We start from the raw sequence: 27,458 nt of genomic DNA, 5'->3' as shown, positions 1-27,458 counted from the left end.
AGAAGTGGCAGTAAAATACAAACATAAATGACTGATGATGGAAATGCCAAGGTTTGTTTTATAATTGAAGAAATTGGAGTTTGGCCAATGGGTGATTTTGAACAAACTGTTATTGCTGAAGTTTCATGAGTGAACTGAAATATTTCTAGGAAGGTAAGGCTTTCATTTTGAAGAGTCATTTGGGTAAATTGAACCAGTCACAATGATGCATTTGTTCATGTCCCTAAGACCTGCAGTGGTTGTAAAATTCAAAATATTTTCCTGAAATTGAGATAAATGTTCTGAATAGAAAAAACCTGTGGCAACCTTTTGATCTGAATAACACTTTGAAATGAACTACGATTAAGACAAATGTTCAAAGGTCAAACAGGCTCACTGACCTTAATTTAATGCTGTGCCTTCGTCAAAAGCATAATACATGCCAACATCCAAGCGGGCAAGCCTCGCTTTGTTTACAATGTAATGCACGAACCAATCACAACGCTACGTTATTTTTAAGATGGACGCTTCCGTACTAGTGACGTACATTATTAATGAAACATCGCCTTCAACTGACACGTTTTTTTTTCAACTCAGAAATAATCACCATTTCGAAAGAATGAATTCATTTCGTCATGGTTTTTTTTCAAACTTTTGTTTTCTGTTTTTCGTCAAGTTCCATAAATGAAAGTAAAACTGACACATAAAACATCTCGAATGAGACAATTCTTTTATGCATTCAATGAATCACTTTAGGTCACATTTTGCTATCACATTTATCAATCAACAAAACAGCATTCTAATTGCCTTTGTGTCACAGTGGTCACCCCTCATATCTAATAATGGAACCGTCCTCTTCCAGTACCAGCTTTAAAGCTTTGGAGGTGTTTGATTCACAAGAGAGGGGTGAAATTAGTTGTCCGAAGGCAGTCTTCACTTTCCGTAGTCTAATTCAGAATAAAATAAAAGCCACTTTAAATGTTCAGAGGGCATTGCCTTACCTACTATAGGTCAAAGGTCAATCTCATTGATTCAAAACACGAAGCCCCAAGAAATGTAAAACAAAACAATTCAACGCTATGAATATCATCCTACATGGGGTCAAGGGTAGGGTGGATTTTTTTAATGATTCTAGAAAAATTTGTGAGATTTACTATAATTCACTCAAGCAAAGTGAAGTTGCCTATGGTGTAATCTAAGATAATGGGAACATCGGGAAACAGTTAAAAAGGTTGAGACAAGGCTGGTGCCCTGTCCCATATATACTGACGTCAAATACAATTCCTTTAAAGTACCCATCCAAGCCACAACAGTGCATCCAGTAATGCTGAATTGAAACGCGTCTAACCAGCATCCAAGTGCCAATTTACCAAAATCAGAAATGACATTCTGTCTCAACTTAAGAACTTTGTGGCGAACTGTTCATTATCTTCTCACAAATAAAGATGGAAAAATAAAAATAGGTTTTTTATAAGCTTGTTTCAAAAACAGCATTCACATTTTCAATGAAGTAAAACCAAAGTACTATATTCATCAGTTTACAATTATTCTATGAAAGTTTCTGCAATTTGATGAGAATTTTTCTCTTTGGATTTGTTCCAATAATATTCTTTAATTTAAATTATCACATTCTAAATTTTTGTCACATGGGAGTTTTGAATGGGAAAGGTAGTTTGGCCAGACGACAGACCAAAAAGCATTAGAGGATGGCTACTGCAGCGACGATGATTAACTTAGCTATCTCTGGTGGATGTCACGACTGAATGATACAGCGCCCTCTATGGCAGCAGATGGAGATGTCACCTCCTGTCACATGGCTGACTGGCTCCAGGCTCCCCATACCTATGATTTTGTCAGAGAAAAAATGCAAATCATTAATGACAGCCAAACAGAAAACCGGTTGAGGAACTGAACTGATGCAAACTCCACGTGATCGATGCTAACATTGAATTAGAAATTATATATTACAAGACACCCTATTCACAATGCAACCATTTTGATCATGTTCCCTGCATCTATTTTTTTTTAATGTAATTTGCCAAATTTTGTCAATTTGCCAGACTATCTGGGGTTCCATGCCTCATTTTCATTTTGAAATGTTGCTTAAAACATCTAGATGTAATAAATGACATTTGTTGCTTTCATAATTCTTGGGTTCCCAAAATAAAACAATTCAATCCACTTTCAATTCAATATAGCAGACTTGAGAATATGGCCAAAACTTTCACTGGTTCCCTGTTCTCAATAAAAAAAACCCTCATTTGCTGTGACATCTAGTATTATTTCAAGCATTGGCTACCTAAGAACTTATAAATCATGAGTTTGTTTTATCATAATCCCCATGCTCTGCCCAAACTAATTTGTTTTGCATATGAATGTCCAGTGCTGAGATAGGACCTACCTTTGGATTGGTACCATCCAGATGCATGGTAGGTGCTGGGTTCCAGACTGCCTCTGCCATACCGTGACCTGTGACCCCACCCATATCTCCCATGGCCATGTTGTGATGCATGCCTGCCATTGGCTCATGCTGCTCCCCGAATGGACTCACTGGCGTCTGAAAGAAATAATGGAGGAAGCCAAGTTGGCAACTCAAAAGGTGTCTTCTGGGTTAAAATCTCTTTAGAAAACTAAAAATTGGGGAGATTTTGATAAAGAACAAGACAAGAATAATGCTGGCATACTACAAGAGTCTTCCAAGCTGCGTTTTTCTTGTGTTCTCAGTAATGTTTAGCTTCATTTCTTATACATAATGTGGAGACCCAGGATTTTCAGCTTTTTCTTAACTCCAACAACTGAGAAGGTGGGGTTGTTAGAAGAAGCTCGAGTCCCTTACCATGTGCATTTGGAAGCCGTCCTCTCTAGGGGGAGCCTCATGAGGGAAGTTAGGCATACCGTTAGCTGGAGCGCCTGGCAGGTCCTCTAGGTTGGTACTGGGGGCCCAATCACCACCACTCCCTGGAGGAAATATGCAGGAATAACAAGAACTTTTCACCGATTCCATCAAAGATGAGGAACTTCTCTTTCATCACACAGAAGTTTCATGAAAGTAAGATCTGGAGATTTTTTGGCCAGGAGGGGGATCTGGATGGATCTGAAACCCAATTCATTCTGTCTTTATCACTTCAGCTAAATTTTTAGACTTGGTAAGAATGTTAGAATATTTCATCAGGTCCAGTACAAAAAAACCAGAGGCTGTTTTTAAACCCAGACAGACTACCTTTTATTTATCAACATCCAATAGCTAATCCTAGAGTAGCAGATGATGGATTCGGGCCTGTACAAGTCTGAGCTAGTAACACTGTATGAAATGTCAATGTCTGGTGGGTTGAGAAAGATTTCTCAATTGAATTCTCCTACCTGGTGTGTAAGCCCAGATGCTGCTTCCTGGTGTACCAACTGGATTGCCGAGATCACTAACTGGCACTCCAACGTAATTGACGGGTGTCTTCCGCTGGCCACGGCTACGCTCATTGCCAATGGGGATTGGGAGGCGACGATCTGGACCAATGACCGCTGGAGGTGGAGGCTGAGGTTGATCAGTTGCCATGGTGACTGGACTGGGCGTGGTGGTCGCTGAGCGAGGCGATGCTCCAGGCGATATCGGCGAGCTACTGCTGGACATCATGGTGTTGGGAGGGGTTGGGGAAGGGTTAGGATTGGCAATGGGGGTGAACTGGCGTGCATTGGCATTCAGGGTGGACCCGATGGGGGAGGGGTAATCTGGCTGCTCAGGAGGGAGGGTCTGGTTGATGTTGACCCCAAACTGCTGACCAGGGGGAAAGGTGGAGTTTGGAGGGTTGGGGACTGGGTAGTTGTGGGCATTGAAATACGGATTAGGGATGGAGGTTGGAGGTTGCTGCAGAGGAGGGGTGGGATTCATGTGGGAGCTACGGTTGTACCCTGGGGCTTTGGACATCTCCACACTAGGTGGAGTCGGAGGGCGGTACTCGCCGTTGGCATCAGGCCTGCCGGAGTGCTGGGTCACACCCGTACCCCAGAACCCTGTGCTGTGGGACTGCGTGAGGAAATTGAAATTAGGGTAGGATTGTGAGGAGGTGGTGTTGGTGGATGAAGATGAAGGGGTGACAGCTCGGGTGCCTTGGGACATCTGCTGTTGCTGTTGTGGTAGTGGCTGTTGTGGTGGTGGTTGTTGCTGATGAACCTGTTGATAGCTTGGCTGGGTGGGGTTAGGCTGGCGTGGTTGTGATGGTCGCACTATCACTGATGCCTTGGTGGGTGGTGCAGTGACCGCAGGTTGTGACAAAGACGCTACGGTTGTCAGAATCAGGGGTCGCACATTGGCCATCTTGCTGTCAGCAATTTTGGAGGCAAATGAAGCCGAAGATGATGGGGCAGTGGAGGAACTGGATCGGGGTGGGGCAGCCATTGCCTGGTGATCAGTGCTGGTGGCCTGTGGTGTGGGACCAGCTGTGGACGAAGTGGGTGGGAACAGTTGCCGGGCTGCCGAGCGAGGGGAGGATCCCACCGAACTGCTGATAGCGACAGAACCAGCGGATGGACTTCCTCCCGTGGCAGTGGTGGTCGCTGTCGGGAAGCGCGGCCCAGACTGGCTGGGGCTGGGTCGCCTAGGAGCTCCCGTCATAGGCACCACATTCCGGACAGGGATGGCTCCCCAGCCTGAGATGGTACTGGCTGCCTGGGGAAGCGGGAACCCTCCCTGGAATTGGGCCAGAGGCGCACCAGGGCCACGGAACTGCAAGGGCTGCTGCAGAGCCTTGGCAAATACTGCTTGGGAGAATTGCGCATGATGGGCCACACTGTTGGCGATGGACAGTGAGGGACGGACAGCCCCTGACTGCGGAATCCAAAGATTCATCCCTTTGGTGTCGGCAGTTGTGCTCTTCACGGAGACCTTGACGGCAGATGAGGCGGTGGTGACGGTCTTTGTCGCCGAGTAGGAGTTGGAGACGGTGAAGGTAGCAGTGTTGGATGAAGACTGGTGAGATGACGTCACCTTCTTGACCTTTGGTATGATGTCGGCAATGTCGCGATCTGGATCTTTGATCAGGGCTGCTATGAGCTGGTGGGCTTGGCGAGTTGCATCAGCTGAGCCCCTGAAAGACAACATCAAACACTATATGAATGAAACAACTCAAGGTACAACAATGGTTTGGTTTAACCCTAGACTCAAAGCCATCAGGGATCCAAGTCCTTAAGCAAGGTATCTTGCCATAATCATTTCTTTGGTCTTTTTTTGTTTTGCAATTAACGCTTACAGTCTGAAAGGGTTACCCTTTTCATGCCTGGCTCTTTCAAATTTCCTGTATTAGCTCAGACTAAGGTTCATAGTTCAGACTATAAATAGTTCACTTCCACTTTATTTGAAGTAAGCCTCAACTCAGACTTACTTGATGTTAATGGTCCTTTCTCCACCCTTATTCTGCCGGTCTACATCAATGTGCGCCCCTGTCACTTCCCGAATGGCATTAATGTTACACCCTCCTCGGCCAATCAGACGGCTGATTGCTGATGCAGGGACATTGACTTTCTTCGACCGGAATGAGGAGATTGACCTAGAAGACAAAAAACCATCAAATACACATGATGACAGGTTCTGCCAATCATTTAACTCCACAGCACAGCATCCACATTTATCAAACTCCTCAATACAAACTACTGAAAATGTCTTTCATCTGAGTCATGGTACACTGTGACTTTGAACACTCAGCCAACATCCGATTGTAGCTATAACTTGCGGATGCAGTGAAACATGTTAGAGGTAAACTTTATTTTTCTTACCTTCGGACAACTTCCTTCCAGCCTTCGTCCCTCTTCTGTCCTCTCTTGGGGCTGGCTCCTGTGCCTGGCGGGTTCTTGACAGTAGAGGAACCAGCCGCGTCTCCGCTGCCTCCCCGGGGCGAGTTCTTAGTGCTATGGCTATGGTCCCTATCCGCAGAAATCACAAGAGGTGTTGGTTTCATTCTAGATCATCAAGATATTGATAAGCTTCACAACTGATTTAGTAAAAGCACCTGTTGGAGGTTTTGGGTCACCGCTTACAACCTTTTAATTTGAGGCGAGTCTCTAGGGGTTTCCCACCCAAATAAAAACTGGCATTGTATTTCAAACTGCTTCCTGGGAACACTTCTTACAAACCCATCATGATCTATGTTACAGATTTTAGGGACTACGGCCAGTCTATAAACTTGGGGTCTGATTTTTTTTCGTGTCCCTGTCACATCTGATATATGATAGTTTGAAATAGTTTGAAATCAATTTCAATATTTAAATGTCACATTACACAGCTCAGTACAGGTACAAATAAAATTACCACTGTTGGACCCTCAAATTAAATTCATAAAACGACCGATAAGTACAAAGATTATATCACTCACAAGGAATGGTCGGCATGCTTGCCGTCTTTCCCTGACTTCTTTCGTCTCTCCTTATCTCGCCCCTTGTCCCTCTCCCGTTCTTTCTTGGCTGGCCCGCCTCCCTCTTTGCTGTCAGTCTCGTCCATCTCAATCACGCTGTTGCGTAGTCTCTTCCTGCTGTCACCCTCATTGATATCCTGACCTCGTGATTTGGCACGAGATCGGACGCGGTCTTTCCTGGAGTCACTGGCACTGGTCACTGTAAAAAAGGCAGACATCAGGCCTGACTCACAAATGGCGTACAATAAAATTGTTTCCTTCATGCTGGATTTTTCTTGGTTCTAGGAAATTAAATTCTAAAACTTCCTTTTATCAGTTTCAAGTATGATAACTTGTAGCTCAACATCAAGGCATCATCTTCTTGTATTTATAATTGGCAAATCAATCATTAATGTTTGATTTGTGAACCAAGAAGTAAGGAGAACTTTGTACCAATAACCAAATAGTATGCCAAGGTTCCTTCATGATTCGCAACTAGGCTATCTTCTCAGGACCATTCAGTAAGTCCTTCTTGGATGGCCACGCTGCCAGATTCTTACAGACAAGGCTAAGTACCTGATTCTTTGGAGCTTGAGGAGCTGGTAGGTATGTTGCCTGCTGTTATCTTGGCACTATTGCCTGTCATTGACAGCGCCTTGACAGCATTGCTGCCACTGCTGCTGTTGTTGATGTTGCCTGTATTGCTACTGACATTGCTGCTGTTGTTGCTGCTGTTGTTGCTGGTGACTAGCTTGGTGTTCTTACCCTTCTTGGCTCCAGACATGGTGTAGGTGGCTGGAGTGTCTGTGGTGCAGACTTTGCCGATGGTAGTTGTGGTAGTGGCAGAAGGGGGCTCAAGGGGAACTGGGTCTTCCACTATGGGGGGGGGGGTTTGAGACAAAAAAGAAAATCGTTGGGCTCATAGTTTGAATGAAACCCTAATAGTAAAAGGAAACTACTGTCTCAAAAATGATCACAAGAACGGAACAAAGTATGACGCCTTGAAAACCATATCATCAGACAGCTGGGCATGTCTACTGCTCATGAAGTGAATGTGAACTCAAGATGAATAGACAACAGCGACAGGTGCATGTAGCTTAAAGTTAAGACACATAAAATGCTCTCTGGACTGAAACAGGAACAAAATGTCACACTTCAGACTTCCCTAATGATGCACAAGTTTAACCTATTATTTGATGTGTCGATGTAAACTCTAGACTAACAGCTCCCAGCAACAGGTGAACAAAGACATGTGATTGGTGAATGTTAGGATTTAAGTGTTTTTAATACATACTCAGGCCTAACCAAGGTTAAGACCAATTATGGATAAGCTCGATCTACTCAACATCATGTGGATATGAACCCAGGACCCAAAGCTCCCTGTAAACCAAGACTCACTGTTGATAGTTGGGCTTGGAGTGCTGTCCTCTCTCTCCTGGTCTTGATCTGCATCTGGGTCTGGGTCATCAGTGATATCCTTCTGCTGTTTCTCTCGGCGTTTCTTTTTCTTTTTCTCCCTGCGTTTGGCTGCCTGGGCCTTGCGGCTCTCCTCACGTGACTGTCAATTCCAAAAAAGGACAAACACAACATCACACATAAATCATTTTTAAAACAATCATTTCATGTACTGAGATACTCAGAACTTTATGACACTGTGGCAGAATGTTCACCTGATTTATAGGACACTCCAGAAACTATTTCAAAAAGTTTTTAATTAGGTCCCTTAACCCTCCAATGCTGAAGTCACTCTTTGGGTCACTTGGTAAGCACCTCAAAGCAGCACAGCTGTGTCATGTGGTGCACTGCACCAACTCTCCCTCACAGGAATATCTGATTGCACTTTTGTGCTGCCCAACAACTGTGCTTCACTGTTTCATGTGCATAACTGTGCAGTAAACCAAATGCAGTGAAGTGGACTGCACAAAAGACCCTGGGTCATTTTGTGCTGGCAACCAACTGTGTACACACTGAACCTGTGCATGTTTGTATTCCATGCAGAAAATACATGCAAGAGAGTGACTGTGGGCACTCGTGCATATTTGTGCTGTAAAACCAAAGGAGGGTTAATGCCACCATGCCATGGTACCAATACCTTTTCTGACTCCAGTTCTTCCAGAAGGTTTGTAGCATTCTTATTGGCCTCAGCAGCTTGCCGATCTTTAGCTGCAACGATGATTTCCATGCATTGGTGGCACTTCTTCAAGAGCTCCTGTCAAGGAAAAATATCAAAATCAACATCAAAATCTCAATAATCGTACAATTCTTATTTCTTAAACAGCACCAGATTCAGGAGAGGAAGAAATTCATGTTTTGAGTAATCCTGATGAGTATCCTACCTTGTCTGAGATGGTAGATATGTATCGCATACACTCGGCATCAGAGGGGAACTGGTTAACATGGCGCACCATCCATCGAACCACTTTAACATGACCCTGTAAAAAAGTTTGTAGTGATTAGAACTCTTTTTTCAGGGGGGTCCTGTCCACTGTACGTATGTCAACTATCACTGAAGTTTGAGATGCCAACTTTACAGGGGAGTGCATCCCTCTCTGCTCGATTAAAGGCTTCCATGACTAACCTTTCTAAATGCAGCCATCAAGCAGGACACCTTCCGGTTGTCTTGGCTGTCGATATCTGCTCCAGCGTGGACCAACCGCTGCACCACATCCAAATGACCACCTAAGACATCAAGAAGATTGTTGCTTTCCATGCAAAATGTCAAGACTCCTTGATCCTCAAAGTTCCAATCCTCCTATTTCAATTTAACCTTATCACTTTATCAGACACCCGGAAAGGAAGGGGTTTAAAGCCACATCAAGGCAGTGTAATATGACTGTAAACTGTCTACAACACGGTTATTCATCACTGGCTCTAAGAGCAAAATTCACTACTTCTGGATGACTAAAGTTACTACTTGTCTAGCAACTGACCTTAGACATTGAATCTCCATTAATCCCTACATGGACTTTGGGAATGCATGACCAATATGGACATCAATCCTCACCATTACAGGCCAGCCAGAGTGGTGAGTTGCCCTTTTTATTCTTGACATCCACAGCAGCCATGTGCTCCAGGAGGAGTTCTACGAAGCGGTAGTGACCCTTGTCAGCGGCGATGGTTAAGGCGGTGTCACGAGAGGAGGGTACAGGGCCAGCATTGACATCCGCTCCCTTCTCAATCAGGACCGCACCCACATCAGCATAGCCACCCGAAGCTGCTTCCATGAGGGGCGTTAGACCCGTCTGAGAGCAGAGGGAACAGAAAGACACGGATAACAATTTATCTCTACTCAGAGGTCTTAATAACGATGACAGTGGTTAGATTTGAGCAGATTTGAGCTTGGCAGGATTGTGGAAGGTAAAGCCAAGCAACTTTTATATTATATGAGGCTTCAGGAAACATTACTTGTCAGTTGAACTTGCAGACTCCAAAGTCGTTCTTTTTTTCTGTATGGTAACTGACCTTGGCTCTGTGTTCCACGTTAGCCTTGCGATCTACCAGCAGGCTGACCACCTCCGTGCGACCTTGGAAGCAGGCCAGAGTTAGGGCCGTGTTGCGATTGGTCTCGATCTGGGCATTGATGTCACTACCCATGTCCAACAGGAGCTTGACTGCTGCTGTGTGGCCATTCATTGCGGCCAGCATCAAAGGAGAAATGCCCAACTTGCTGCCCGTTCTAAATTTTCAAAAAATAAAAAAGTGTTTGTTAACTTTGATTCTCTGGAGTTTTTAAAACCAAGGCCATTACTGCTATTACCAGTAAGTTCCAGATTGCGAGATATCCCACAACCACAAAACAGGACTCTGTCCATACCTGGAGTTAATCTCAGCTCCGTATCTGAGCAGAAGCTTGATGATACTGACAAAACCTCCTGATGCAGCTAGGCTGAGAGGCGTGTAGTCAGAGACGTTACGGTGCTCCTTGTTAGCACTACGGGACAACAACAGGTCTACTACCTACACAAAAACCACAAAAAAAAAATAATCAAAATTACGACCACGGATCACTGATTATTGCTTCAATTTACATCCAAGAAACATTTTGAGTGAGATGAGGGTGGTTCTTGTGCAGTTCTTCCAATTTATCCTCATCTTTGAAAGATATTCTTGGGATGAACAACAACGTGTCAGGTATACCTACCTCGTATCTTCCCCCAGAACAAGCCAGGGATAGAGGCGTGTCCTTGGTCCTCTCTGACTGGGCTTCGATGTCACAGCCATGATCCAAGAGAATCTCAACAGTCTTGCAGTGGCCAGCCGTCGCCGCCAGGATGAGTGGGGTGAATCCTGCGCAAGAAATAGGCAGAAAGTCCTTCAGTAAACAGATCATAAATACCTACCTAGAACCATGATAATCACTATTTCCATTTTCTAGCTCTACACCAATCACGATTAAGTCACAGATTAATTAAAATTTTAGTAACAAGTGATGTCATCTTAAAAATGAGACCAAAGATGGTGATTTGAGGTCAGTAAATTATCTGGGAAAGCCACATCTAAATGTTTTTGGCTACTTATGGCAATGGAAACCATGTAGCTGCAGCTACTTTCCACTGACACAAGTGTTGAAGTCAGCCATAGTCGTACCTTTCTTGTCTTTGTGCTCCATGTTGGCATTCTTCTCCAACAGCATCTGGACGAGTTCATCATGGCCGCCAGCGCAGGCCACGGTGAGTGCAGTGTCGTGGTTGCTCTCCGTCTGTGCGTCCACTTCCACCGGTGGGTGAGGGGTGAAGCGCGGGGCGTAGAGCACGCCACCGGGTGAGGATGGGGACTGGTGGGGATGCACCGCTGTGTCTGGGGTAGGAACAGCAGCGGGCGTGGTGCTGAGGGTGAGCGGAGATGACACACGGCAGGTCAGAGAGGAGGAATCGCACTGGGTGCCCACGGATTGGGTTTGGGGAGGAGCTTTCCAAGGTTTAGGGGGTAGCTCTGGGCCTGTCAGAAAATGAGAAGAAAGAGGGAGCAAAAAATAGATTCACAATTTAACAATAATGAAAAGGCTTTGCATGCACTCTTAACCTTCCAGTCTCTTCAAAATCCACCAAATTTGGAGTAATGACGATGGTACAGTCCACATATGATGTTTGGTTCCCATAAAAGCATTCATACCAAGAGTTTGTCTATTGTGGTCCCTCACCGTAGAGGATTGGAGAGCTCTAGAAGGTTCTTGGAATGTCTACAGAGTTAGGGTTCAGGGATTATAATAATGTCTGTATAATTACAACTTACGTGCTTGTGCATCTGTGGTCTCTGCCAAAGGACACACTGAGGAGGCTACCATCAAACCATTCTGAGACTCCTCTCCTACTCCACTCTCCCGTGGCTGTGATGTCACATCAACCAGTCTGCCAACACCTAAATTGGTATACCCTGTGACAACTGCAGTGACAGACACCGTGGGAGCATCCTCTCCTATGGGGAGAAGACTCTGGACGTCCGGAAGGGAGGCTGAGGTCAATGGAGCCATCTGGCTGCTGGCATCCTTCGTTAGAGGAGCTGCAGTTTGGTGGCTGGCCGGAGATTGCTGGTTGGTGGAGACTTCTAGTTTATGGGAGTGGCCATCCTGGGGGTCTCTTGATGACGCGATGACCGTCTGGCCTGGAAGGGGGGAGCCAGGGGAGCGACTTGCAGCAGGGAGGTCTTGAGTTGGAATTTGGGATTCAGCTTCCGTGCCCTGAAAGGACAATCTTGGCTGGGGAAGGTCGGGGCTTAGTGCGGGGGCTTCCTTGTTCACCTGGTTGAGTTTGATCTCGCGAAGGTCTAGTGCCGAGTCATCGATGTCTGCCGCAAGGACCTCTGCATTCGGGGAGCCTGGAACAGCCTCCCGGACGCCTTTAGGAGACTTGTTGTTGTTGGCTTCAGCGGCTAGTCGGGAAGCGACATCAGCAGAGGGCATGTCGCTGGGGCTGGGGACTCGATCGACAGTGGATTCCCCGTTAGCAGTAGTGGTGGTGGAATCCGCTGCGGCCCCAACATCCTTCTGGATGAAATCCCACTCGATCTTCTGCAGCTCTCGGAACTGCTTCTGCTTCTTCTCCAGGAGCTGCTCTTTGGCCATCTGGACGTCAGGGTGGGGCTTCTGGCCAAGCCCTGAAGCAGAGACATCTGCATCAGACTCGTTACTCAAGGATGCAGTGTTTGGAATTCTTTGGTGTGTTGGGTCTCGTTGGGCCACTGATGGATCCACGTTTGCTTGAGCCAGCAATAGAGAACCTGCATCATCAACAAGCAGAAATATAAAAACTGACAGAAAGACAATATTGGGGGGCACAATAATGAGTTATTTCAGTTGCCTTATACTGACAAAGACAGGTGACTGAATGGGTTCTAAAGCTCTTGGAATAGGTGAATATACTCACCCTGGGGCTGGGGCATCTCATCTGGGTGCTTGTCGGGCTTCTGAGGGGGGACTACTATGGGTAGGGCTTGGGTCGGCACCCGGGATACTTCTCCCTGCTCGGGCGTAGGGGGCGTGACTGTACCCTCTGCAGGTGCCGACGTGGTCATTAAGTTGCTTGGGTAGTTGAGGATGAGGGACATGACCCCTGAGTGACCTCCTTTGGCTGCTTCAATCAGACAGGTGGAATTATCCTATTGGGGGAAGGGTCGTGACAGAAAAAAAGGCATAACTAGAACAAACTTGCTTGGAAGATTTTTGTGGTGATTTGTAATCAGAGTAATCAGTCATCAACATCAAATGATTTCCATTGTGTAAGTCCTATTCATTGAGAGCATATTCAATTCATTATCAACAAGCAGGTCAATAAAGTCCTTGTACTCTACATTCTGTAGTGTGTATGAACTGGAAAGGTGTAATTAATAAAATCACTAGTGTTGTAAAATATCTTTGGAATCCTTGAACCCTGTGCATTACAACATTCCACAGTAAAGGAAAAATAATGACTGTGAGGCAAATTCCAAAAGTCTGTTTTCTGTTCTAGCTGCTTGGGTTATAAGTCGTTGAACGCCCACCTTGAGTTTGTGGGAGGGATTAGCAGCATGCTCCAGTAGCAGCTCTACAACACGGAGGTGGCCACCAGCACAGGCCAAGGACAGCACCGTGTGATCGTTGTTAGTTGTTGCACGATTGACCTCCGCACCTGCATCAAATAGTCCCAACCATGAAAATGTTTTCGAGTGTCCAAGAAGAAAAATGTAGAAAAAGAAGTAGCTCGGATGGCTGGAGTCAACAACACAAAGTTGGCACTTAAAAATGTTCCAAAGAAACAGTGTTGAAGTGGAGACTTCTTAAGCAGAGCTGTGCCAAATATCCGAGTTTTTAATTGATTGTTGAATAGTCAAATATTGTTTTCTGAATTGAATATTCAAATGCAAATTCAAGAAAAGCAGGGGAGAATTTTCTTTTGTTTTAAAAGAGAAAGACTGCACTACGGAGGCTTGTTTCAAGCAAATTCAAATGAAAAGCGACAGAAATCTTACGATTCAAAAAGTAAATTACTCATCAACAAATTAAAAGAAATAGAAATTCATCTCTTAGATCTTGCTTAATCATGACTGGAGATACTCCTAGACTTGAGAAGCTATTATAGTGACTATAATGTACAACTGTGTGCATTATTGCAACTGATTTTGTATATGGTTTGCCCATCAACAACCTGCTCGTTGGTATAACCGAATATTCGGCTTTTCAATTGAATTAAAGGTCGAATATTGGAATAATGAATTATTTGAAATGACTTAGCCCTGATCTTAAGACCATCAGAAGACCCCAAAAGACCATCACAAATGCAACACAAGGCCTCCAGTCTGAATGAAACAAAAGCATTCCTTGGTCACTGTTCAGGCTGCTACTTGTAAGTTGTCTTATGAAAGGTTTTGTGTATTGTCTTTATGCATGGTCTTGCTACGAGTCTTGGGATGGCCTTCATTACACCACTATGAAATGCAGCATTTAGTATACGAGACTCACCTTTGGAGATGAGATACTGCACCGTACATATGTGACCTGCCCTGGCTGCCTTCATGAGAGGGGTACGACCGCCTTCAGATTCATGTTCCTGAGGGTGACCAACAGGGGAAAAACAATTACAACAGACGCAAACAAAAACTGAGAGTTCAAAAGTGATTGGACCTTACAAAAGGAGTCACACATCACCACAGCTATAGCTGAGCAACAATTTTTGGTACAAATAATGCACAAGTTGTTCACGTTTTTCTTCTTAACTGCATGCCAAATTTTATAAGGATGTTAAAAAGAGTGCAACACCTACGTGAAGAGCAAAGGCTACCAAAAACAGGAGAAAAGAGGCCTGGAAGTAGGCCTGCATAAATTAATGAAAGGGGTTTTCAAAGTTGAAGAAACATATCAAATGACTGACCAGGTCTGCCCAGGCAGCTAGTAACACATCGGCAACATCGGTGTGGCCATTCTCACAGGCGTAGGTAAGAGCTGTGTCTCCCGTGGCTGTCACAGCACGCACGTTGGCATCTAGTACAGAAACAACACAGAGAAAAGATTGAAAATTACGCTACATTTAACTGATACGTCTTGGTGTTCGGGGTCTTTCTGCCCATCCACCAGATATGCCAATATACTCTGAAGGGAGTGGAGGATGAAACATCCCTCAGCAAAATAAAAAAGGAGCAAGTTAGAGGGTGTTCATTTGCATATCAGTTAAAACTGCATCCAAAATAAACATCACCTTTAACCGCAATATGACGGGCTGAAAATTGTACTATATAGTGTAATTCAACCACCAGAATTAGAAGCCATTACTGTGGTAGCACAACGCTCATGGACAGGTGGTAAGCGCGGGTTACATGCCTCTTTGACCAACAGGGTGTCGTGATTTGCAAAATGCATGCGCGCATCAAGCTGAAGAATGTGCGTGTGAGTGCGGTGCCACAGCCGTTATGGCGTCTAATCGGATTAGTCTATTCTTTAAACATATTCAGGATCACAAATTTGCAAACGAAAAAATGACAAAGAAAAGCAGTGTTGGGTTTGATAAAGCAAGTAAACTATCTGTCAGAGTTGAGGGTTACTAGTTTGAACAGCACGGCAGCCTAGACCTACTTTTACTGAGGAGGAATTTGACCAGCTCTACATGGCCTTCTTGGGCTGCCTCCATGAGCGGCGTGGAACAGCCCAGCTCAATGTCTGCCCCTACTTCAATCAGGAACTTTGCCACGTCCAGGAACCCGCCACAGCAAGCCAGGGTCAGGGCTGTCTCCTGAGTCTCCTCAGTCTGGGCGTTGATGTTGGCACCTGACCAAAAAAAAAAAGAAAAGGAATTCTTCTTAAAGAGTGCATTTTGCTTTACACTGCATGGACTATACCCCAACTGGAGAGTACTGCAAAGATGATAAACTTGATCTGTAAAGACTTCAAATTGATTGACTTGGAAGATGCATGAGAAGATAGCAGAGAAAAGTAGTTCTTGGAGTATGTGACAACGAAAGAGTTTCTCTACCGACAAATAGCACATTCCCCAGATAAGCCTGGAATTTGGCTCAAATGATATGAACGTTCTATAACCAAGAAATCTTGACCGGGGTTATCACAGCATTTTAGTGCTTGAAGCAAAGCATGGTGATTGAAAGCACAGAATTACCCATCCTGGTCGTGGCACCCAGCCTTACCTTGAGCAAGGAGCAGCGCTACCATTTCCTCATGTCCCTCCCGGGCTGCCTCCATCAGGGGCGTGTAGCCTTCATCGTTCACCTCCTCAATGTTGGCTCCGCGCTCTATCAGGAGGGCGGCAAGCTTGGTGTGACCCCCACAGGCTGCTAGGGTCAAAGGTGACTCAAAGCTGTCCGCTGGCATGTTCACCTGTGGCAGCAGACACCAACAGGCCTCAAACTTCAAGCAAACTTTCATGTAGATGACAGGTTAGTAGCTCGAATACTTTACTAGACCAGACCAAGAGAACTTGAAAACACACCAGTCCCGAACACAAAAACCAACAATTTGAATATGAAACAAAAAAGTGATTTCTTGAAACTTGAAATCCAAGTGACAATCTAACATTTAAAAAGGGTATTCATTTATTCATTACTTAAATATCAATTTATTTCAGTTGTACCTGTACCGTGCCGTTGATCATGTTTATGGAAACGGCACTTATAAATTTTCAATTATTATTATCATCATTATACTGGAAATAAAACAATGAATGACGACTCTTAACACCAGGATTCTTTTGACCGCAACTGCTGGGCTGCGGTATGCCCTGTATGCAAAGCCCTGTCCAGCAGCAGGCCCACATTGAAACCGCAACTGCACGGTGAATAGACTGCATGGTGTGGTATGCACTAATTCTCACACAAAGCCGCGGCTGTCAATTTTAAAGGTGAATATTTCTTGTGATCACTTTGGACTGACTGCGTCCAACACAGAGTTCATGAATTGGTTCAGATGTACATCGTGCAAACCATGCATGGCAAAACTGCATTTAAAATGCACAAACTGTCAAACTGTTGCAGCTTTTTGCTTAGGTGGTAGATGCATGAAAACAATGGACTTCAAGTGATTGCCAAGCCTCTCATTTTGTTACTGATGAGGGGGTACTTATGCACACAGGTCAAAGTAGGTCGTATGGCATTTACCTGGGCACCGTGGTCTAGCAATAGTCTCGCAACCTCCACATGGCCGTCCATGGATGCCTCCATCAGGGCAGTGTGCATTTCATCTGTCTTGTGCTCATGATCAGCTCCGGCCTCTAACAGAAACTGGACCATCTCCAGATGACCTACAGGTCAAAGGTAAAAACAAAAATGACTGTTCACGAATATTCATAAACACAAAGCAAAGAGCAGACCGAAGTAACTTGTGTATAAGGTTTAGGATAAAGGTTTGTTCCTAACAATGTGGGAAGTGAAGGGACGGAGTAATGTAGCATATGAAAAGATATCAGAAATTGTACAGTGTTTCTAGTTATCTCGACATAAATTTAAACACTGACAATTTGACTTTGTCCCCTAGACAGTGTGTCATATCACTGGTTTACTGGAATTCACTATACATGTTTAACATTTTATACACAAGAGAGAACTTAGCAGGCAGGGAACAAGACAAACCTTTGTAGCAGGCCAGCGTCAAGGCGCTCTCCTTGAACTCATTAGAGTGGGTATTTATACCCGCCCCTCGTTCCAGCAACACCTTGGCGATGCCTACATGACCACTGCTGGCCGCCTCCATCAAGGGGGTGTGGCCATTCTCGTTGTGGTCCTCGATGTTGGCACCATGATCTAGGAGCACCTTGACAGCGTCTTCATGACCTCCGCTGCACGCGTACATCAAGGGGGTATTGCCTGTCAGGTAGAGATTGGGCAAATACACTGCTTATAAATACACGGTGCTATTTCCCCTGATAATCATGCTAATGAGGATTTCTGGACGGTTCTTAATGCACTTGACAAACACACACATACTTGTTATCGGGCTATGGGAACTACAGGTGTTGAAATAAACATTATGGGGACACTTCCCACAATGTGATCCGACTTTCCGAACAAAGGAAACTGTCCCGTTAAAGCAGGACGGTATATCCATATATCCATGCTCTAATATCATTTAGGCTTCTTCTAAGTCAGCCATGCCACCCTACCCTAACAGATATGGCTTTTTAAGAGGTTCGTTTAAGAACCAGTTGTCCTACCTGCTGATGATTGGGCATTGACGTCCGCTCCATAGTCTATCAACAATTTGACGATATCCACATGGCCAGCACTGGCTGCCTCCATCAAAGGAGTACAGTCTCCCTTACTGCCTCGATCCTCCACGTTAGCATTCATCTTGAGTAAAACCTAGAACATCAAACCAAGAAACAAGATGCAGCTTTCAAGCAATCAATTAAGGAAAGATTGCTTTTCATTTCCCTGCTTTTATTGGTGTTTATCCCATTCACTCTGAGGTGCCTACAGTGCATGCTGGCAAATGCTGGCTTATTGATTACCTTTAAAAGCAAGGTTAGGAAGCACACCCTCCAGCAGATGGATTTTTTTTGGGACGGTACCCTTGCAAAGCAACGAACAACTGGCAACAAATGAAACCACACATAGAGTTAGAACTGACCTGCGCTAGCTCAAAGTAGCCTCCCGAGCAGGCAAGAGATAGCAGACTCTCGCCTTCTTCCGTCGTTTCATTGATGCTCTTGAGGGCAGCTGGGTCGTCTTCAGCATCTGCATAAGCTTGGCTGCAAAGAAAGTAATGAGTGAAAGCTTAGGTAATAATTCTGACTCGACTCCCTCGTAGCATTAGAAGTAGACACATACAAGGACAAAGACTTGAGTGGATAATGCAAATACACTACAACTCATGTCATCAATATGACTGAAGGTAAGCAAAACATGTTGCTTATAAATTATTTGCTAAGCAAATACTGATAGAGAACCAGTCCTAAGGAACATATTTCATACAGTAATATGACTGGTGCCCTGTTTTGCTGTCAGACAGCAGAACTGTTTTGAGCTTAGCAAATGGACTTATACAATAACATCACTGTTTGTTTGCATGTGTGCTTTCCTATGGCAAAGAGTGGGGACTGGATCCATTGAGCCCCCATAGGAAAGTGTATATGTAAGCAAAGCATGACATCGTTATGTTTTAGGTCTATTGGTGTGCTTGGCACTAGCTTTGTGGGGCTGTAAAACAAGCCCAATAGTAAGCCATAGCCGATGCAACTGGCAGCAGCTGGGAGTTACACAGATGTCAATGAGAAGTGGCTGCAGTCAGTATGTACAATGTTTCCATAGCCTACAGGTCATTCCCAGCCGTAGCCACAACTTTTGGACATGGCCTTTAAGACAGAATTTCAGACAGTATTTGGAAGATCGATAAGTTAGGTTTAATATTCATCACAAACTTGAAGGATCTCTTGTACTGTTCAACAAACACCCACCCATCAGCCCCCTGGCTGGCCTGATTGCCTGCACTCTCCGAACGCATCCGATAGAGGGCAGCCTCAGCCTCATCTAAGGCGGAGCTGACCGAGGACGTCAGCTTGCCCAGGATCTCAGGGTCAGTGAACGCTTTGCCATCAGCGGTGGTCAGCTTGTCTATCCCTGCTGAAGAGGAGGGGGAAGAGAAGAGAAGACAGAGGGTGGGTTGGTGACTGTAGCAATCCATTCCAAGTGTCATGTAGTTCACACTTGGAAACTCTGCTAAGGCCGTGTCCGAAACGGGCTTCCAGAGCTACGGCTAGGTCTATTGTCTACGCGTCTCCATGCATTTCTAATGGAGTGAAGACCTAGACCTAGCTCTAGACAAGAGATTCGGATGCAGCCTAAGTCTGCAAGATTGTGATTATTTTAATGGGAGACTTTGAGACACTTGATGGCGACACATACACCGGTCCTTTTAACCAGTTCTGCGCATGTGCGCATATTTCTGAGCAGGTGTGTATAGTTCTGAGCATGTGCAAAACCTTGAAAATGGACCAGTATGTCTGCTGCCACCAGCGTCTTACAGTCTGCAATTCAATCAGTTCAATTTTATGATTATGATGAATCAATATTTTTAGCAGGGGACGGTAATTTTTACATACGTGTAAGGTTCAAAAATAATAAAGAAAGTGGTCTGCTTTGAGATGGTCGAAAGTAAATATCTTCCATTAACTGAATTATGTTTATCACCGACATGTACCTGTATCTTTCAATCAATAAGCCCGTTGTCATGGTAATTTTTACTTAAAAGGTTCATGTAAAAGAAGTAAAGGAAGTTTTTGTTGTTGCCTTGTGTCTTCCAAAAGCCTGTATTTTTACTAAGTGGTTTGTGGTTGATCAAAGAGAAAAACGAAACCAAACAATTACCTTGTCTATTAACTGAGTGATTGAATAATCATATCTGGCCAAACTGCACCTTGCTTCTTGACTTCTAAGACTAAACTGGACATGAGGGATACTCACCCGCAGCTTCTAGAAGTGCTTCAAGGGTCTCTGGGTCCACTGCCCTGAGGTCCGGGTTGCCCGAACTGTCAAACTGTAGCTCGTCTTGATTCAGTATGAATGATTCAACCTAATGACAAAAACAATGAAACAACAACTCTGATAAAAACTGTTGCTTCATAAATTCCAAGAATATGAATTACTTTGTGAAGATGCCTACATGACCAGCTGAAGTGTACATGGCCTTTCCAGAAAAAGGAAAAATGATAAATATTTACTTGACTTGTTCAGATATTAACGCTGTATTGCATTACGCTACATGTGGTAACGGCTGAACCTTTTAATTGTATGAAGACACACTTTGCTTTCACCTGGTGATAGATATTCTACTTCTGTTGCAACACAAAGAATTTGGGTATGTCCGTATTAGTTTGCTTCAGTATGGGGTCTTTTACAAAGGAAATCCGCTACCAAAATTCATTTCTGCATAAACTACTTGAATGAATAAAATAATTCACAAGATATTTGATGTAAACATCTGTTTACTGTCTCAGGGATACCAGCAATGTGTACATTCTAGAGCTTTGCTATATAGGTCAATATAGGAGGAAGTTTGACAAATGTGGAGGTTGAAGAGACTGCATGGTTGAGCTAGAGTTGGGATCCTTATTCACTGTCACGCTGTGGTGAATCACAGAAGACAGCTGTGTAGTGTTACAATGCATGTACTGTAAAGGTATCTTTCAAGATTCAATTAATGGACTTAAGTAGCATTTGCAATTGTGAAAAGTCACTGGAAAAAATTGCACTTTCATTCCATTCCTGATGGGAATTCCAACATGACCAAGGCAAGATGTACTGGTACATGTACATTTACGCTTTCCACACAAATCGTGTCATCTCGAGAAACCTGATTTGCTTTACATGAATTGAAAGTACACAATGACTCATCTAATCATGTGCAGTTCCACTATGTTCAGTGGTTACAGATACAGGCACATAGCTACATGTAATAATTCGATTCTTAGTTCTACAAACATGTATGTTACCATTTCAGATCATTCTGTTCAGTGTTCAGACCGGTGTCTTAACCTTAATGTAGATACATAAAATATGTACATGTATACACTGTATGTGCGGTCCACGTCCTATAACTATGGACAATTATTCACACATGCAAATAACACATGTGCCTGTACATACATAAATAAAAAGGCGTTACAATACCTTACACAATATTTCTGTGTTTTAGAGAACCCTAAGTCCCCAGAAAAAGCAGAATTTCTTCAGGAAATCCTGCAAAGGGAAAGTGTGAGGTCTCAAGGATCTTTTAAAATCCCACAGCTAGAACAAAAGAGTACTTCGTTTCTGTTGCAAATGACAACAATCTAATAGAATTTAGTCACTGAGATGCATCACTGAGTTCAGTATGGCCATTTCTAATGAGCTCACTGTAAATACATGTATTTGGGAGACAGGTTGAGTGGAAAGGAAGTTGTCTTAGCAAGGAGCAAGACCTCTTGCAGAGACAATTTCCTTCAAATAAGCTAGGAAGTAGTTACATTAAGTATCAACCCAAGGCTTTTCATCTTGTAAACTGTTTTCCTTTCACAAGGCCTTGGAGTTTTTAATAGAATCCTTGACATGCACCTTTGCGCCTTACTGACCTTCATCTCCAGTCTGTCTTGCCTGTTCATCTTGCTTTAAGGTATTCTGGCAATTTTAGATTAGGAATTCTAATGTTCACATTGTATCATCATACTCAAAACCATGGATGATGTGTGACACAGAAGCTTCACAGTCACAGATTTTTGACTGTTTTGAGAAAAGTTGCCAGACATGATGCTCTGCTCCTTTCAACCAATTTCCACTCTTCATGTTCATTTCGCACCCAGCAGACACTCAATGAGTGAACGTACAGTGTGTCCATCTGAAAAACAACACATGCATCTATAGGAGATGCTTGATGCAACTAGCAACATGTGGGGGCTTCCATAGGTACATGTGTATCATGTGCCAGCAAGCCATATAAGCTACATGTTCATGTAGGTAAATGTAATTCAGAAGCTACCTTAATGTACTACCTGCTACGCACTGCGCACAGAGAGCAGCAGTTAAAATTCCTAAGTTATCGATACACAATGTTCCCAAATGTAAAAAGACTGTCTGACATGCCCAAAGTGGACACCGTTTGTTTTTGTGCACCGTACGATTCGACAGCATGGTGCCTACTGAATTCATAGGACTGACTTAGTTCATATGGTTAAGTCAGCACTGGTATTTCTGCATGTGCATGGAATGTGGGTCAGTTGATCCCAACAGTAAGCTCGTCATAATCCAAGTACATGTATTGTCTCGACAAATTCTATGAAATTCACTGGTGGTGATCAAACCTGAGGATAGGAGTCTAGGTGAAGTGACCCAGGAATGGTACCCCCAGGTGTCAAGAACAAATGGACAATCCAAACGACAGAAAAATGCTCATTTGTCATCTAGTTTCCATGTTATTGGCATTTACATTCCATGCCCATCATTTCCAAAGCTCACTTTTCCCAGTGACCGCCCTGTTTACAAATGACGGCTCTACTCTCCTTGAAAACACTGTTCACCAGTCCTGTGATTTGTTCTGCCCTTTCACGTTATCTTTTATCACAGCTTGGCCGATATGACTGATAGAAAACATCAGCTGTAATGCATTTACTCCTTCAAGCTGTTCTGTATATCTTGCTACTATTAGCTTTTGACTTCAAGGTGCATTACAACTCAAAGAGATCAGAAAATAGTTTGGCCTATTGCTTGGCATGTGCATGAAATACATCAACTATACTTGTCCATGCATGGCAACATTACTGTTTAGACATGTGACCAGTACTTAATTTGCCTTTATATGTAAGCTGATGAAGGGGGGTGGTAAGCCATTCCACCTTAAATCCTAAATTCACCAAAATCAGAAGTACTGCCACTTTACATTGAGGATGGCCAAGGCCAAATCCTTACAAATACATGAGGTGGCTAACTTTGTAAGATTTTGCAGGAATCAGGAAGATAGAGCCCAGCCACTATTACTGGTAGTCAACAGCACAAATGAGCTTCATACACCTGGAAGTTCAAGTACACAGAATGTGCAATTGAGAAATTCCATGCATAATGTACACAAGAGTGGGTGTTTTAGGATGATGTTTGAATGTTCTAAAGTAAAAATAGCCAAAGAGTCTCTTCAATAAAAATTCTGCATGGTTACTGATACATGTACATTAATGTCAAGCCCTTGATTTTGGCAGGGTGTTGGGGTTTAACAGGCGGGGGCCAAATTTCTTGCAAGACATATCCATGCAGTGGCAATACCAGCTAAACACTCAGAAACTGATCACTTGAGTCAGGTTGGCGTAGTGGTTCTTTCCTCGCCTTCCACCTCTGCGACCTGGATTTGAATCCCACCTACGTCAGTATGTGGATTGAGTTTTCAGTCCTTGCATGATCCCGTGGGTTTTTCCTGAAATATTTATTGGGGGTTTTCCTCCCACCTCTAAAACTGAACATTTCTTTATTGTCTTCTAAATTGTCACATCATCCTATAATTGGTGCTAAATATACTCTTGGATGAACAGATATAAATAAATAAATAAACAAATAAATAAAACAACACAAAAGCTGACATAGGACAGTACTTTGCTGCTATGATGTACACATACAAATGCAATATTCAGAATAAAATAAGTTGGCAACCAAGAAATTACATTTAGAATTGCCACATCTGCATGTACATGTAGCCGCATATACATGTATGTACAACTTTACCCTTTAAATAAGGTTCTAAAGACCAAATAACATACACATTCTTAGAAATTCATCATTTTCAAATGTTATTCTAATACCGTTACGTGTACATACAAGTACGTGTACTCCAGTGAATAGACGCATGTATCAATTTTTTAATGCATCACTTGTTGGCATGGTTGGGAAATAAATATAAGTATGTAAAGGTGTCAAATTTGGTTAAAAAGTGGTAAGACAAAATTGAATATCATGATCAAATTTATTCCGCCATTTACCAGATTTTGAAAGGACAAAGTAACATGAGAATGCACAAACTTTATAAGTCAAAAATGCAAACACCAGAGCAAAATTAATTTAGCATAGGACATTTTAATTTTACATTTCCCGACAATATTTTGTCTGAACACTTCTGCTTTTGGTCAGAAATGTACCTCGAGGGATCAAAAAAATGACTAACATCCGTCTGTAATTTCACGCTCAAAATATACATGTACAGAAGGTAAACCTAACGGACAGCACAATTACACAAAGTCGATCATTACCTTCCTTCTGAATCGTAAAAATTACGGGTAGAAGTCTTGGCTTCTTAATTGCTGAGTAATACTGTAGTTGACTATCATGTTATCAATTTTATTTGGCTCTAGGCAGCTAATGACACAAATGGTAGTAGACATACTTCGTGTGTAAGTACAATGCACATTGGTTTGTGAAAAGTTCCTGGTAGCACAGTGCACGGAATATGGGTAAGGCTGAGACCTTAACCCTAACAGTCCTCAATCCTTCACCTGTTGGGAGGACTGAGGACTGTTAGGGTTAATATTCATATAAGAAATGTACCAGCCAAACAAAACTAAGATCATTTGATCTGAATGAGTCTGTGTGTAACAATTTCACACAAACTTCACCAGGCAAACAGGACAATATTGCTAGTTCAAACAGACATGGTCTACAGCACCCCTTTGACAAGTTTTACACCTTAACAGTCAGGGGGCCTGATATACATGTACATACATAGGCTTTTGTACACATGAAAGTCTCAATGTCAATGCAAGAGTTGAATTAACACTTGCTTCCTTCACTGGGAATGTGGCAGGGCTCAGAAGTGACTTTCATAGGTAGGCCTATAATTATTGTGTGAATATATTACGATCACTGCATCATGAGCGCAGCCCGCTTTCAGACCGGCCAGCTGGCCCTACACGCACATGTAGCATGCACACCGTACATGTACGTGTACATATGCTTGCATGTGCATGTATGTCGGGTACAGTTGCGCTGTACATGGTACAATCTGTTCCGTGTTTTTATTGGTTAGTAACAGTTTTCAGTGACAAGAGAGCCAATCAGTATCCATCTTCTTTACAGGGGCGCTTAAGTAGAAAGCGGTGTGCCATGAGCTTTGGTCACCATGAAAACATTGCTCCGTGCATACATACAGCTTGTGTGCTCACTGAATTCATGCAGGAAACTCCCCAGCGTGTCGGACCATAATCATTGTAAACATTGTCATGTTTGCACGTGCATGCACGCGTGTCAGCGTGACGTTTTCCTATTTTGATTGAGGTGGGTTTGTTACAGTCTGCATCAACTGAACAAAGTTGAAATACAGTTTAAACTTACAAATCCCCTTCGAGTTTTTTGAAAAGAAATACTCAAATCAGGATGAAAAAGGTTCACTTCCGCTTTTATTTAAATTAACCCAAACCCTACACAGTACTACAAATTACTAGTTGTACGAAAATGTTGTATTCAGTCCTGTCGCTTGTAAGAGGACATGACCTTGTTGTTCTTTGAAGCCATAAGATATAATAGAATACACAGTGAGGGTGAGGGTGCCGAAGAAGGCTATGAACCATGCTCCTTTCCCATATTTGGCTCTCGGCCAATAGAGTACCGAGGTGAATATGTCATGTGTGCAATTAGGCCTATGCGTGTAAAAGGCATATTGGTGAGAACAAGTGCGTGAATCAACACGCGCGCGTACTCCATTCGTTTGCACTACACTTTCTGGTTCACAGTGATGTCACACGTCAGGTCTAAGAACAGGGGTGTGTGTGGCCACTTAAAGTTGAAAACAGCTAACAAAAATCTGAAAGTAAGAAGTTCCCTTTTTTGTACAGACCTGGTGTACAAAAAAGTTGAAATTTAGGGTCAACATCTTAACAAAAAAAGCTGAAATCGGATAAAAAGCTGAATTCTCATACCCCTGTCTATAGGCCTACGGCAAGGCCTACATGTACATGTATAACTAGACTGGGCATGCATGCTAGGGTCACTGGGGTCTTATAAAATAAACGTTTAAATTTCAGACATGTCAGAGCTTGGACATGTCAGAGAACAGTTTCCATAGTTAGGCCTTGTGATTATTATAACATATAGGCCTAATTTATATTCACAATGTTCACATTCACATAAGCCTTGCATGGGTGATTTAGCACAATGGTAGAAAGGCAATGTGGGCTGGTGGGAAGGAAAAAGGGACAATCTTTGCTCCTTTTTCCTTCCCACAATGCCTTTCTACCATTGTGTAAAATCACCCATGCAGTATTTGCGATAAGGCTTATGCATGTTTAGTAATAATGTTCGACCACCTTCCTACCTCCATCCATGGTCCAACCTTATCATATAGGCCTATCCGTGCTTTGTGTTCAGTTCATAGTTTTCAGTTTGCTAGGCCATACACCCTGTACAGCTAGGCCTAGCATGCCTAGGCCCTATCCCTAAACTAAAATTTTTCTTTGCTAGATAAGTTTACCAGTTCAAAGTAGGCCTACGTTTTATTACTGGTGGTAGAATCCAAGAAAAAATACTGAACTTGAAACCTTCCACGTAAAGGTACTTACTTCGGACACTTCGCCTTCTTCACTTCCAGACAAATCGGATATTAAATCTTGAGCTTGGAACGCAAGCAGCTGGGCCTTGTCCAGTCTATGCTCCAAAGCAGTCACGGCTGCTTTAGGAGACTCGCTAATTTTCCCGTCTTTTCGGACGACTGGGACCTTCTTCTGCCCACCATTCTGCATTTTCTGATAGTCGAGTTACATGAGTAGTCCGTCAGAAATCTAAAGCGTAATATTAGCACTAGGATATGGAAAAATCACGGTGTCTTTTGACGGTAATTATTCGCTTTAGAACTACACGTCGCCCGCCATACTGGATTTTAGAGGGAAAAGGCCCGGATGTTGCCTTCATTACATATCATGCGGTCGAATACAACATGCGCAGTAGTGGGAAACACAGCAGAAATGGTGATCGACCATTATTGATATCGAATATATGCTAGATCGATTACCCTGTACAACTGAACAGAATTTCAATTTACGTCGTAAGATTGAAAAATCAGCTGTATGCCATTGCTAGAAGTCAATCTTCCGCCAAGTCTCAGTTTCAAATATCGGGGTGTTCCTGCTTATTATTCATGTAATAAGCGTGTCGATTTAATTTTCCACTTAATGAATCGATCTCCTAATCGAT

The 27,458-nt window shown here is 43.4% G+C and overlaps 1 protein-coding gene across 2 annotated transcripts; it reads right to left on the bottom strand.

The window, feature by feature from the left end:
* Positions 1 to 354: 354 nt before the first annotated feature.
* Positions 355 to 27,159, bottom strand: LOC110979436 (ankyrin repeat domain-containing protein 17-like). 2 transcript variants are annotated; one of them, XM_022235259.2, is made up of 31 exons: positions 26,828 to 27,159; positions 20,229 to 20,337; positions 19,223 to 19,388; positions 18,397 to 18,517; positions 17,981 to 18,128; positions 17,400 to 17,633; positions 16,929 to 17,071; positions 15,963 to 16,152; positions 15,397 to 15,588; positions 14,699 to 14,808; positions 14,290 to 14,377; positions 13,332 to 13,459; positions 12,719 to 12,950; positions 11,589 to 12,572; positions 10,944 to 11,294; positions 10,498 to 10,643; positions 10,171 to 10,313; positions 9,819 to 10,032; positions 9,361 to 9,598; positions 8,935 to 9,035; positions 8,693 to 8,788; positions 8,449 to 8,565; positions 7,755 to 7,914; positions 6,933 to 7,232; positions 6,339 to 6,576; positions 5,743 to 5,889; positions 5,352 to 5,516; positions 3,340 to 5,057; positions 2,816 to 2,937; positions 2,381 to 2,536; positions 355 to 1,821 (listed from the first exon to the last, which is right to left on the bottom strand). In XM_022235259.2, the coding sequence occupies exons 1-31, from the start codon at positions 27,005 to 27,007 to the stop codon at positions 1,789 to 1,791; spliced, it is 7,470 nt and encodes a 2,489-aa protein (XP_022090951.2). In that variant the 5' UTR covers positions 27,008 to 27,159; the 3' UTR covers positions 355 to 1,788. The 2 variants fall into 2 exon arrangements, with proteins under 2 accessions (XP_022090951.2, XP_022091038.2); XM_022235346.2 differs by having other exon boundaries at positions 19,223 to 19,385.
* Between the last annotated feature and the right edge of the window lie 299 nt (positions 27,160 to 27,458).

The sequence above is a fragment of the Acanthaster planci genome, linkage group LG19, assembly GCF_054643075.1.
Source record: "Acanthaster planci isolate LZ-2023a linkage group LG19, COTS_SCS, whole genome shotgun sequence".
Taxonomy (NCBI): domain Eukaryota; kingdom Metazoa; phylum Echinodermata; class Asteroidea; order Valvatida; family Acanthasteridae; genus Acanthaster; species Acanthaster planci.
The sequence above is the reverse complement of the archived record's forward strand: the minus strand, read 5'-3'. Positions and strand labels throughout refer to the sequence as shown.

What these genes read in the sequence shown, in the direction of transcription:
- LOC110979436 (XM_022235259.2), bottom strand. Translation starts at nt 27,007, where the DNA reads ATGCAGAATGGTGGGCAGAAGAAGGTCCCAGTCGTCCGAAAAGACGGG. An exon ending in ATCCCTCCCACAAACTCAAG is followed by an intron (nt 12,951 to 13,331) that starts GTGGGCGTTCAA and finishes TTCCCCCAATAG; the next exon opens with GATAATTCCACCTGTCTGAT. An exon ending in TGAGATGCCCCAGCCCCAGG is followed by an intron (nt 12,573 to 12,718) that starts GTGAGTATATTC and finishes TTGATGATGCAG; the next exon opens with GTTCTCTATTGCTGGCTCAA.